This window comes from Erpetoichthys calabaricus, chromosome 2 (assembly GCF_900747795.2).
Source record: "Erpetoichthys calabaricus chromosome 2, fErpCal1.3, whole genome shotgun sequence".
NCBI classification, from domain to species: domain Eukaryota; kingdom Metazoa; phylum Chordata; class Cladistia; order Polypteriformes; family Polypteridae; genus Erpetoichthys; species Erpetoichthys calabaricus.
Genome location: NC_041395.2, coordinates 36,497,047 through 36,511,388, shown reverse-complemented (window position 1 = coordinate 36,511,388; position 14,342 = coordinate 36,497,047). Strand labels below are relative to the sequence as shown.

General features: G+C 36.9%; 1 protein-coding gene across 1 annotated transcript in view; it reads left to right on the top strand.

Annotated features, from left to right (window-relative positions):
• ltb4r2b (leukotriene B4 receptor 2b) overlaps positions 1-5,569 on the top strand; it is a 94,817-nt gene extending 89,248 nt beyond the window's left edge. The window contains exon 3 of the mRNA XM_028793591.2: positions 2,832-5,569. Coding sequence (XP_028649424.1) covers positions 2,832-3,152 — 321 coding nt within the window. The 3' untranslated portion in view covers positions 3,153-5,569. The remainder of the gene's footprint in view (positions 1-2,831) is intronic.
• The last annotated feature ends 8,773 nt before the right edge of the window (positions 5,570-14,342 follow it).

Here is a 14,342-nt window from a genome sequence, read left to right as displayed (position 1 = left end):
AAGAAGTGGTTGTTGTACTCCAATTTCAGCAGCCCAGCACATAAAGAAATTTTTAACAAATAAATCAAAATCATACACTATTATTTATAGAGAAGGGATACATATTATGATGCTTTGTGAACAATCTGCAAAATGTTAAAGCAATTCATCAAGATTAAATGATGTTCATCCAACTATTAACTTAAATTATCCATACATCTACTTTGTGAATTACTGAAACCATGGAGTCAAGACAAGAACCAACTCTAATTCTTCTTAGACAGACACGTGTACAGTGCCATCTGAATAAAAAGGAATACTCTACCCAAAAATCATATTTTTATATGTTACTTACCTAATGTAGTTTGTAGTAGTGGCCAAGAAAAAATGTTAATCTCATGTTTTCAATCAGAATGAGAGGAAACAGTTTTTGATAATCTGGACTGTAATGGTGACCTGCTTTGCCCAACAGCAAACAATGTGAAAAATGTCAATGGAAACAAAAAGATTTAAAAATTCTCATGTAAATTGTGTCACATAATGTCCTTTATTCATTCGTATGATCAAAACATGCAAAATGCATGAATGTTTTTATGAAATATTATTGATACTTCCAGAAAACTCAAATTAAACAGGAAAGAGCTTCCTCTCCACCATGGTGCCCTGAAACTATTTGCATTGAGCAAATTTTCAATGAGTCAAGAATATTATGCTTTCTGGTTCATTTACTCTGCTTTTTAAATTTCTTGGAACAAAAAGTATGTTGCAACATTTTAAATGATTTACATATTTGACTGATGCCTTTATCCCACACAGCTTATAACATTTGAAATTTTATTGGTTGTATTTTGGTTGTTTCACCAGTTGGAGCGCAGGCAGACTTGCTCATGGTCACACTGTGTCAGTAGTAGGATTTGAACCACATTCGCAGCCCAAAGCCTTAACCAGTACACCACACAGGGTACCTGCTGCAGTGTTGGAGACACCTCATATTAAGAGGATATGTGTAAGTATGAGAAAGAAAGAAAGAAAGAAAGAAAGAAAGAAAGAAAGAAAGAAAGAAAGAAAGAAAGAAAGAAAGAAAGAAAGAAAGAAAGAAAGAAAGAAAGAAAGAAAGAAAGAAAGAAAGAAAGATGTAAAAAGCAGAATCTACTAGTCCCCCTCCTTTGCTTAAATTCATTTGCCTGGGTATACGGCCCACTAATTATTCCTGGAAATGATCCTGGCTGTAGATGTGTTACTTTTGACCCCAAGTGAGTGGAAAGAATGGTAAGAGGCAAAACAGGTAGTGTGAATGTGCAGGCAGTGAGAGATGTGCAATGTACTGTGTATTAGATCATCAGCACTGATAATTATAAAATGCCAGCCAAATAATAACATTAAAACATCAAACAAATCAACAAGTAATCAGTTAAACAAAACTATTTTTTTTAGATTTTTGAAATACAGAATTGCTAGGGTTAGAGAGGTCTTTCCTTAGGACAGATTACTGCCAGTGACACAACAATAACACTGAAAGTAATTCTTACACAAAATGTCAGCATCCATTACCCACAAAAAAGCATACTTAGAAAAGCAGCAAAAATAATATCAATGCAATATCATAATTAACTCTTTTAGGGCGGATGTCGACTTTTGTCGACAGGAGGGGTTGAGGGCGAATGTCGACAAAAGTCGACATCCTGCGATAGAGGGCGACAATCAGCTGTTAATGGCGACAAAACTCACTGTCACGTCGCAGGCATTCCCTCTGTGCTTGGAGGAATGCTAGACTCGTTGACTCGGCAACTAATCCTTGTGTGTGCATGAGTTACGAAATGTAAATAATGGCAAGATGGCATCGACATGTCACAAGGTAGCGAAGCGAGTGCAGAAAAGAAAACACTCGGCAGACAATGTTTTGCGCATTATCGCGGAGTCGGACTCTGATTTTTCAGAATCGGATTTTATTGACAGTGATCAGGAGATCGAACAAGAGAGTGAGAAGCCGGCATCAGCTGATCGGACACCAGCCGATGCCGCGCCAGCTGATCCACTGGCAGCTGAACGCATTCGCGCAGCCGATGCATCTACGGCAAGGTTCGCGTGGGAGGAATACACAGACATTGATCTGTGGGAGCCGGACTTCACAAGACGGCATGGCTTGCTGTTGGACACAACAGATCACCAGCTGCTGAACTACTTCAGGCTGCTCTCTCCTGATGCTGCTTTTCAGCTACTGTCAGACGAGACAAACAGGTAGGCAGAGAAATTTTTTGAATCGCGGGATGCGTTTGCTCTGTATTCTCGTTTTTCAAAGTGGAAACCCACAACAAAAGACAAGACCAGTGCAGCACGTATTGTAAGCAGTGCAACGTGGCAATGCATGCAATTGGCTGCTTTGAGCGATATCATACTTTGCAGTACGTGAAATCATATAGTATGCAGGCTCATACAACATGCAAAACGGTAACATTTGTCAAAAATAAATATTTTTTGTTGATTTGATATGTTAAACAATTGCTTTCTGTTCTTTTTTTAAAAAAGTTAGTATTTGGAAAAATATTCAGCCCTGGGAGAAAAGAAACAAAAAAAAAAATGAGCCCTAAAAGAGTTAATACAATGATTAAAAATTATAAACAAAATAATAGCAATACATTTAATTACATTTAATATGTGGGAGATGTCAGACATTTTAATTACACTGCTGCCCATGTCAGTAGTGTCAGATATTTCTTGAGAATTCCATTCCATTCTTTACCTTTGCAATGCCTTCTGTGTATTCATTCATTCTCTTTTCCATTTTCATTTCTACAAATGTGTCAAATTATATCTGATTTAATCACTCATCAATACATTTCTTTCCAATACAGGTGGCTGCAGGGCTGGCACCTCTTCCACTTCAGACCAAACTTGACCACATCTGGAAGACATGTCGCGTAGTGACATCCGCCTTGGCCTTCCTCAGCAGTTGTGCAAACCCAATTCTCTACACATTTGTTGGAAAAGACTACATAAAGACAGCTGGATTGAACTTCATGGCAAAATTATTTGAAGGCACTGCTCAAGATCTTACAAGCAAGAGGTTCAGGATTGGCAATACCTTGTCACGCCAACCAAGTAAGGACCCAGCATACCTTGAATCAGTGGACTTGAATAAGGATGGTGACAGTTCTACCACGGCTACTGGCTAATATCTGATTTGAGAAGACCACTGCAAAGCTGGGCAATCTTGTAAAGATATGGTTGAGTCTAATGACATAGATAACAGGTAAAACTTCTGAACTCAATCAGAATTGCATTAGAACAGATCATGACATTCTGCTGGGTAATCAAGTTAGTAAAAATGTATTCTGTAAAGAAAAAAATCATCAGTTCATTTACTTCTGGAATTTCTAGCAGAGAGTTAAAAATCTATTCTGGAAGGAAATAATCCTGTCTTGGAAATCAAAAAAATTGTAGAGGATCTGATGACGAAGCCTCTTTCATTCACAATAAGCCATGCGACGGTCAACAATTAACTCTAGACATGTTGTCTTTAATTGAGGAGTGTCAGAGTCTGGATCTCCTTTTATGTCCTGCATATATGTCATCAAATGAAACTTCAGATTTAATAACTGTAAATTGGTTTTGAGAAAATCATAAAGACTTTCAGCTATAAGTCATTCTTATAGATTTTATAAATGGAAATTTGTGATGTATGCCAAATGTTTTCCAGTTTATTTTATTTTTTTTCTCCTGGACTTTGTCTGATCCTTATGTGTGTATGTGAGTGTGTGTGTATATATACCATATATATATATATATTATAACAAGGTTTGGGGCACTGTGGTCAACCTCAAATAATTGGATGATAGCAAAAAACAAAAAGCAAAACAAAACGGGAATCAACAAGTGGATTGACTCAAAATGGTAGCCCAGGCAGGAAGGGGTGAGTCCAGGAGGGTGGACAATAGAAGTGACATCAGAGTTGGTGAAATCATCAATCTTCTGTCCTCCAGAGGAAGGAATATTGCACGGGGAGAATGTACATACAGTTTACATACATACAGTATACATATATATATAATATAAATATATGGCCGTAGGAAGAGAATTTAGGGAGGAAATGTAATCTCCAAAGAGTGAATTTATGTATATGCTGTTTTAATTCCTTCTGGTAATTTTATTGCTTTTTAATTTTTTTTATTTTAATTTAAGTTAACCTAGTGAGTCTGTATATGATGCAATTTGTATAATTCTGGTCATCATTCTTTCAACAAAAATATAGAGAAGATCAACCAAAACCACCCCTGGGCTAATAAGCATGTTCTGCACAGACTAAAGGATATCAGAGACCTAATCCGGGCCTTCAATGTCCTCAAAGAAATTGATCAAGCTGGTCCATCACAATTCTTTCAGTTAAATAGTATAATAGTATATTACTTGAAAATGAAATAGAAGTGGAGTCAATAGGAAGCAATTCTATCTAACAAAGATTTGCAAGTCTTAGAAAGGACTGGTTTTTAAGAAGGCTTGAATTGGGAAAACTTAGCTATTCATTAGCTAAATGGTCTTGACAGACTGCATGGTGTCCATATTTCTTACCTTCACAGGATAGCAGTATTAAACTATTGTTATAATTGTACTAAAGAAGAAGTATTGAATAAAGATTCAAATATAAAAAATGAAATTTTCTTTTGATCAAGATTCAAATGGAACACGAGAGCCGTACTTAATCCAAAATTAACAATACACAGTAGGACTGAACTGAAGGAATGACTCTAACAAAGAAATCTACAAAATAGCAAATGCTAGGCCTGATCTGGCACTGTACTACCGTATATTGGCAGCAGAAACACTACTTCAAAGCAATAAGCATTCCTTACTACCTCCTAATTCTTTTAGTAGAAACATCTGGCCTCTTTTTATCATCCTGTCTCACAAGCCTCCATCTGTGCTCCACTTCCAATTGTAAGCTTCTCTGACTGTGGAGAGGGAAGCCCTTATACATCTGGAATCAGGAGTGCCTGCAGCACCACTTCCATTTGATTGTATCTAACCCATGTAATACTGGACCCTGACATACACTAAATCTACCAAACTCCTTTGGAGGAGCCTGGACTACATCTGAAAAAGGCTGCTGATGCTAGATGCTAGGCTTTAGGGCTAAAAGTTCTTCACCAAATATTTCCAGCTGTCCCCCCATCATGTGTGCATTTTAACTGGCTAATGCATATCTGGACATCTCATTCAGGAGGAGAAAGTTGGTGCAGATCCTCCTATTATCATGTCTCCCTTCATACATTTAATATGGTAAACAGAAAGAGGTGCTTAATGGTAAAAACTGAATCATCAAACAGGAACACACTAAGCCAAACTAAAAAAAATCTGGAGGATCTTACACAACCAATTTAGCTATTAGCTAACAGAAATGTCTGATAAACTGAATAGTGGACACTCCTGTGAAATATCTTATATTTTTAAGAAGCTTTATTAATCTTTTTTAAACATATACTATGTCATAAAATGCTTTTATCTTTTATATTTCAGTGATTAAAAGATGTCTGATTCCTTTTTAAATAAAACATTGATTTCACTTGCCTAATTAAAACTTACGTTTCAAGTAAAACTCATTCATTGGTTGAATGTTTTAAAATTGCACTGAATGGTGATTTTCCAGTTATAACCATAATTATTCTGTAACTGGGTACATGTTTGAATGAAATAATTTCTTGGAAAATAAAAGGACTGCTGCTGAAGTGTTACGACTATGATGTTGTTTAATGGTCTGTCTACTGCTCCTGATGATAAAGAGCTGACTTCATGCACTCATTTTTGAAATGTAGGAAATCAATGGCCGTGCTTATCTTTTTTTGTTGTAATTTAACAATTGTTTTTGATGTTTCAACTTTTTTGTATTAGTTTTTTTCTAGTTACATTTTAAGTGCGTACAATATTATTCAAACAGTAGAAATTGCTTGACAGCAAATTACACTTACATGTCTTTTTATTTATTTATTTACATTAGAACATTACAACAGTCAAGGCGAGAACAGGCCATTCAGCCCAAGAAAACTCACAAGTTCTATCCTCTTAATTCTTCTAAAATAACATCAAATCTAGTTTTGAAAGTCTCTAAAGTCTTACTGTCTACCACACTACTTGGTAGCTTATTCCATGTGTTCATGGTTTTCTATGTTAATTTATCCTTAACATGTTTCAAACTGTGTCCCCATGTTCTTGATGAACTCATTTTAAAATAACAGTCTCGATCCACTGGAATAATTCCCTTTATAATTTTAAACACTTCAATCATGTCACAGTTTTAATCTTCTTTTGCTTAAACTGAAAAGTCTCGCAAGAAAGAAATGGAGGAGAGCCAACAGCAAGAGCAAATCTTTAAAAACAACAAAGAAAGGAAAATGCCCTTTTCCCCAATATAAATGCTTATTCTAAAATTAGATCTTGACATATTTTAAAAACGTTTTGAAGAGATCCTCTAAGTGAGAATTTGATGTTTTTCCAATTTCAAACAATACAGAACATCAGTTACCCATTGACTTATAACGGGTGGGCTGGAATTCTTCCAGTTGAGCAAGATAAGTCTACATGCTAGTAGTGCAGTAAAGGTAATTTGTCCTTCTCCATATTAAACCCATCTACGAGTTCACCAAACACAGACGTTAATGGGTTAGTAGTGACTGTGACACCAAGGCTGTTTGATAGGCATTCAAAGATTTTTGTCTAAAATTATGTTAATTTGGTGCAGGCCCAAAACATGTAGCCCAATGAGGCTGGAGCTAGACTCACAGGTTTAATCTTGACCTGGAAAAACTTTGGACAATTTTAAATGAGATAAATGTGATTGATAAAAGATTTTAAGTTGAATGACTGAATGCTTTGTGCATATGGAGCTGGAGTGTATTCTGTGCATGGCTGCCTTCCACTTCTTTTCTGAAATATTAAGTGAAAGATCCTTTCCCCACCATACACTTGGATCTTTGAAAGGAAGGTGCTTTAAAATGTTTTATATATTACTGAGATGCTGTCTGAGTCATCAAGACTGATCAGTATTTCTCCTGGAATAGAAATGGATGGGAAGTGTGTAAAATTGGGAAGGTTACTTTTAGCAAAGTTTCTGATTTGAAAGTAGTGGGAAATTTGTGTTGATGGAAAGTTAAATTTGAAGCGTAATTGTTCATAAGATGCAAACACGTTATCTATATACAATTCTCTAAGTGTTTTAATCCCAGTCGTTTTCCAAGCATTAAATAGCATGTAAGTCTGAGAGGGTAGAAAAAGGTGATTGTCATGTAGAGATGCAACAGGTAAATATAGTGGGCAATAAATTATTATCAGTAAAGAAATAATCAGTTTTTAAGTAACTATGAAGTAATTGGTGAGAAGAAGAAATATGCTCTTGAGTTTGGATTTAAGAATCTCTATAGGTCTGATAAGTTATGATCCATTACAAATGTGTGATTGTTATTGTGATATTAGATTTTATCATCACTGCATCTGGAGACCTATCTAGTTCTGGATTTAAAACACAGTCTACAGCCATTATGTTCATATTGTAGATGATGTCAGGAACAGTCTTTTTTGCTCTTTTTCTGCTTCTTCAGGAAAACTAAAGATGCAGAATTGTCATCAACAATTACTTTCAGTTTAGCAGGAAACAATCAGAATCAGAATATCTTTATTGTCATTGTAACAAATACAAAGAAATTAGGTGCAGTCCCTACGGTGTCAAAATATAAATAAATATAATTACAAAAGGATAAGAAATGATAAGAAGAAATAAGGTAGAACACAAACATTCAACATAAGACCTTAATTGCACATGAACACTATTGCACAAGATGTCATCTATTGCACTGCTGCATTGGAGGTGATTAGGTGGCATTCAGTGCCCTAATAGCAACAGGGTAGAAACTGTTATTCAGTCTCTTAGTCTTTGTTTTGATGCTCCTATATCTTTAACCTGATGGCAACAGTTGGAACATGTCATGAGTGGGGTGTGAGGAGTCTTTTAAGATATTTTCTGCCTTCCTGAGGCAGCGAGAGCTGTGCAGTTCATCCAGAGAAGGTAAAGAACAGCCGATGATCTGCTGGGCAGTCTTTACGATCCGCTGAAGTGTTTTCCCTTGCGCTATTGACCACATGCAGAGGCAGTAGCACAGGATACTCTCAATAGAGCAGCGATAGAAAGACACCAGCAATTTTTTGGGATGTTATTTTTCCTGAGGACTCTCAGGAAATAAAGTCTCTGCTGAGCCTTCATTGCCAGCTCAGCTGTGTTCACACCCCAGGACAGGTCTTCCATGATGTGGACTCCCAGGAAGCGGAAGTCTGACACCCTCCACACAGTCCCCTCTGATGTAGAGTGGTTTGATGTCCGTTTTCTTTTTCCTGAAGTCCACAATGAGCTCCTTGGTCTTAATTGTGTTTCGGTGCAGGTTGTTGTGAGTGCACCATGCTGTCAGACGCTCCACTTCATCCCTGTAGGCGGATTCATCCTTCCCAGAGATGAGGCCCACTACAGTGGTGTCATCTGCAGATTTGATGATGGTGTTGCTGTGTTGGGCTGGGGTGCAGTCATGTGTGTACAGCGTGAAGAGCAGTGGGCTCAGCACACACTCCTGAGGAGAGCTGGTGCTTTGAGTGCAGTCTGTCAAGAAGTCTTTAATCCATAGACAGGTGGAATATGGGAGTCCCAGGACTAGCAGCTTGCACACCAATCTGTGAGGGAGGATGGTGTTAAAAGCAGAGCTAAAATCAATAAAGAGGCTGTACCTGATTTCAACTCTGAGCATGCGCTGTTTAATGCTGTAGAATGGAGCTCATTTAGCAGCTGTTGAAGGATAGAAATCTGGGAAAATATGAATGCAGTAATTTTCTAATATAATCACCTATTTCTGTCTGCAAATCAACATCAAATTTTCTTGAACCGATAGTTTGTTGAATCAGGCAATTGATCCACGTATGCGATAAGCTGCTAAGATCTCGGTGTTCAATTTAAAGTCCTCTCCAAATATTTTCGAAAATAATTTAGCTATGGGTTCCAATAGATTTGGACTTTCACGGTTTTCAGGGAGACCTTCGATTCTGATGTTGTTCCTTCTATGTCTATCTTACAAAATAGCTCATTTCTAAACAACCAATTTCCATTCGGATTCTGCAGCAGTTGCTTGTTTGTCAGCGGCGCATGTCCATTATCATACTTCTTCAATACGAGTCAAACATTTGCATAACTTTTTAAAGGTGAGCACTAAATATTCATATTTTATTCTCAATTTTGATTATATATTCCAGTATTTTTTCATCAATTGTAGCTAGATTATTTTTAAGGTTTGCATCAAAGTTATTGTGTAAATGTACCTCCTGGTCTTTATATCCTGAAGCGGCTTGTCTATTCTGGTGTCTATTCTCTTGTGAATATCATTCTTTATAGCCTCCTTCATATTCTCCTTTGCATCATTTATTTTAACCCCGAGTGCAATAGTGAATGCCTTCAGCTCGGATAGCTCAGCTCCATCTTCTGTGTGCTACAAAGGCAGAGTTACGTATCCAGTTGCAGTTGATGCTATAGACTTACAGGTAGGGTTGGTAGTAGATGACAGAGGGGATAAAGAGTCCATGCTGAGTTCCAATAACCCGCCTGAGATTGATGAATTCTCATTGACCGCCTCACTCACAGTTTTGCTGCCACATTCGCTGTTGACTGTAGCTGATGCTACAGTGTGAGGTCCTGGCTGATCCATTCCTTCATCTATTCCTGCTTATCATGAACGTGAGACCAGCTTCGACTTTATCAAACTTTTCCTACTTTTTCCCTATCTTTCTGACCTCACTGTTTCCTGCTCATGCTTTTAATATACTTGTAATTAAATCCTCTTGGGTTGACTAAATGCAGGATATCTTGGATAGATAGCAGAAAAAAGCTAAACACTGCTGCCAGTGGAGCACTATCTCAGACGTCCATCTCACACAAGGGACAAGACCAAAATGGCTGCTTTTTAACAGCACTTGACATTGTCAGTTAAATAAAAGTAGAACACAAATAGCCTCAATTATAGAAGAAAATCACCTGAAATAAGTTTCCCTGTTTACAATAATAATGTGCTGGTGATGCTGCTGTGACGTAGTTTGTACTCTAACATAAATACTGAGGACATGTTGGTTTAATTTGTGTTTATAGTGTAATGCTTACAGAATTTCTTTCCTCTTCCATTCATTTCCAGGTAGATGAAGTGTGTGTATTTTTGTATGAGTGGCTCGATTGTGCGCCTCTGTTCTGGAGTTTTGACTAACTTGTACTGGGGATTTGAGTGGCTTTCAGATGCATAAAAGAAAACAATATGCAAAATATGGAAGCTGAAATAACCGCTCTCAAGGTTAAACTGAATGATGCTGTAGATTCTTAGTGATGGTTGAGGAGTCTAAAATGGCTTCTGAATAACAATTACCTGTTTATTCTTAAGTTAGTGTGATGCTTGACATTGTTTTTATGATGAGCGGTGAGTCTTCTTTCAAGTATCAAGATTAAAGGTGATTGTATCCATTTGTTTTTTAAACCTAATTCCCAACTGGCACAGACTGGAATTCTTTTTTTTACTTTAATTAGTGCTAAAAATATGAGAGACAACACTCATAATACCAGCGTTCACTACTTTTATTGCCCTTCAGTCTGTCTTCAGGTATTGTAGCACACACCAGAAGATTATATCTAGAAAACGCATCACACAATAGGAGATTTACATTCATGATTAGTATAACCCTGGACTCTTTCAGAATTTCTCTTCAATAAAAAAAAAAAGTGGACAAAAGGTCAAACTTCTACATTATGTGTGATTTTGTCCTTAAAATTGAAAAAAGACTAAAAATTAGTTTATCTCATTCAGAAGAAAGGAGCTCCCAGCCATTGTTGCCATGTTTATTTAAGATTTTACGCTCGTCTCTAATAGCCTGTTTGTCTTGTTACATATAAAAAACGTAGTGTTCCCTCCAAGCTGCAGGAATTGGAATCAGAAATATTAAATGCATCTGACATTTATGATTTCAAATAAGGATGACTCTAACTAGCTTTTGAATAATTCTGAGAGGTTAACTTTAATCACTTGTGGCATGCCGCTGGGGGTGGTACCCAGCCGGGACGCCCAGGAAGATCGGAGGAGGGCTTGTGCCTCCTCCAGACCACGAAGGGGTGACCGCCCTGGTTCCTTTGGGGGCCACGGGTACAGAGCTATGAAGCTCGACCCTGTAGGGGCCTGTGGTCTCCGCCAGGGGGCGCCCCAATGCCTGGAGAGCCCTGGACCTCAGCACTTCCGCCACACCAGGAAGTGCTGGGGGGAAGAAGAGCAGGGACACCCTGAGTGCTTCCGGGGATGCAGTCGGCACTTCCGTCACACTGGGGCGTGTCGGTGGGAGATTGCCAGGGCACACCTGGAGCACATCCGGGTGCTAATAAAAGGGGCAGCGTCCCTTCATACTAGAGTTGGGTGAGGAGAAAGATGAGGTCTGGAGGGAAGAGAAGGAGGCGGCCTGAAGAGTGAGGCATATTGTGGCGTTGGCCTGGACTTTGGGCGAGTTTGGGGGTTTGTGTGTGCACTTTAATTGTAAATAGAAACTGTAAATAAACATGTGGTAGTGTTCGAAACATGTCCTCTGTCTGTGTCCTGGGCTCGTTCCACACACTACAGACCTCACATTATAGGATAATCTGAGACAATACCCATTTAAGACCTGCAGAGGGAGATGCCCAGTCTCCACTGATGAGAAGAATGAACTGTTTATTCAGCTACTATATGGTCAGGGGTGTACTCTAAATTTTGGTCCAAAACTCCAATTTTGAGACAACTTGGGATGATGAGATTTTTCCTTAAAACTTAATTCTGTACTTTTGCGCCCATTACAGGCATGCACCAATTTATGGTCAACAGAACTGAGGACATTTGTGCTCACGGTGAAGTGCCTTAGGAAAGCAATAGTAATAATAAATAATAACAATAATAATAATTGCTAAACAGCGCGCACGTCAAACTGGTGTCTATGTGGCGCCAAATCCTAATCCCCAATAAGAAGGATGAAGCAAACGAGAATTAATGTAGGAATGACTCAATTAACTGCTGAACGTTGCAAAGGAAGGATTCATTGCAATGGCTTTATAAAGCTAAATATTTATTTGCAGATAAATGTGTGTGTGGTTTCTGAAACAGAAAAAACACAATAACATAAAATAACTGTCACAAAAATAAAAGCACACAGGATGCTAAAAACAGGTAATACCCAAAAAGGTCAGTAGATGGCAGCAGAAATTAACAGCGCGCTATGACGTGTCGTCGTTGGCAATGGCACTGAACAGAAGTTACCAAATGCGTTAGCACTGTACAGATTCAAACAAATCACTACTTAAGCAGCCATTACCAAGTCTGTTTTATAGAAGCTCTTATATATTAATAAAGAAATAACTTTTCTGAATGTACTTTACTGTATATAGTTTTAAACTTTAAACCAAGGGTCCTCAATCACTATCCTGGAGGGCCGCAGTGGCTGCAGGTTTTTGCTCCAACCCAACTGCTTAATATATATATATATATATATATATATATATATATATATATATATATATATATATATATATATATATATATATATATATATATGTATATATATATATACTAGCAAAATACCCGTGCTTCGCAGCGGAGAAGTAGTGTGTTAAAGAGGTTATGTAACCATATATATACATAAACATATATTCATATATACACATATCTACATATACACATATCTAGATATACATATATATATACATATACACATCCACATATACATATATATATATATACAAATTTACATATCTACATATATATATAGATATAAATATAGACATACATATATACATACATACATTCACATATATATATATATATACTGTATATATACATATCTACTTATTGGCTCCTGTATTTAAGATATAGCGGGTTGGATAATGGATGGATGGACATTTGTATGCATAGCCCTATTTGCCCGTTTTCGTTTTTTTTCTTTCGTCAGTAATATTTCAGCAAACCCGGAGCTTGTCAGTTCAAATCCTGGTACTGACACCACTGTGTGACCCTGAGGAAGTCACTTCACCTGCCTGTGCTGCAAAAAACAAAAGTAATGTAACAAATTGTACCTCAGATGTTGCAAGTTGCTGGAATAAAGGCATAAGTAAAATAAATAAATATGTATTATACACATAGGAACTATTAATTTATTTTCAGTTAAGTCATCTGCAACAAACCTTTATAAATGAGGGTTTCTCCTTTTTAGATAGTGGAAACTGTTTCTTCTTCATTGACGTTTTCTCTTGGAGAGCTTTTTTCATTTCATTGAAAATTAAAGCAGCAGCTGCCAAAATATGTAGCTTTCTTATTAATTTTTCAACATTGTGTAAAATAAATTTATAAAGTAACATAAAAGGTTTAAATACTGGTTATACTTTTACACTAAAATATTACTAAAGAGATACAAAAAAAAGTAAAATGCATATGTTCTTTTTCTTTAAGGAGATTAAATATTACTGAAGAAAGAAAAAAAAAAAACTAAAACAGCCAAATGGGGCTATGCATACGAACTTAAAAGGTTTAAATAAAACAGAAATATACACTTTTATTTTTACTTCCTTAACTTGTGGAGGGTGTATCCTGTAGCAAAGCCCTAACTTTTTTCGTGAAAGCCCATTTCAGTCAATAAGTCTTAAAAACAGGTGTAAAGATATTGACAATAAGCTACGCAAACCCACCAAGACATGGAATCGTTTAAATCAAGTATCATTACATCTTCCTTTCTTAAAGAGAAGTAAGGCAGTACTTATAAGCTTACATATATATATATATATATAGACATACATATATATATATATATATATATATATATATATATATATATATATATATATATATATCTATATCTATATATGTATATCTATATATATCTATATCTCTATATACATCTATATATATATATATATTTATCTAAATCCCCGCGAAGTACTGCTTTTAAATTTTTATTAAGAAGAAAAGAAAACCTTTTAAAATTGAGGGAAAATATACCAATAACAGTTTGTTAAGGATCTGTTTTTTTGTGAAGCTGCCTTCACTCGAGTGATCACTTCGAGCTGACTTGCTGGCCAACCATAAGCGTTACCTGGTAGGTAACCACCCATACAATCAGATTGTGAATCAGACTACGAATGCCGTGAATGTAATTACCCCGATCTACATGCTGTCAAATAAACGAACCACACGCCGTGGCGCAATTTTAGGGGCTTCGCCTGTAGCGCTGACGTCCGAGGTTCGATTCCCGTAAGGGAGTGAAGTGAGTGGGTGGTTACCTACCAGGTAACGCTTATG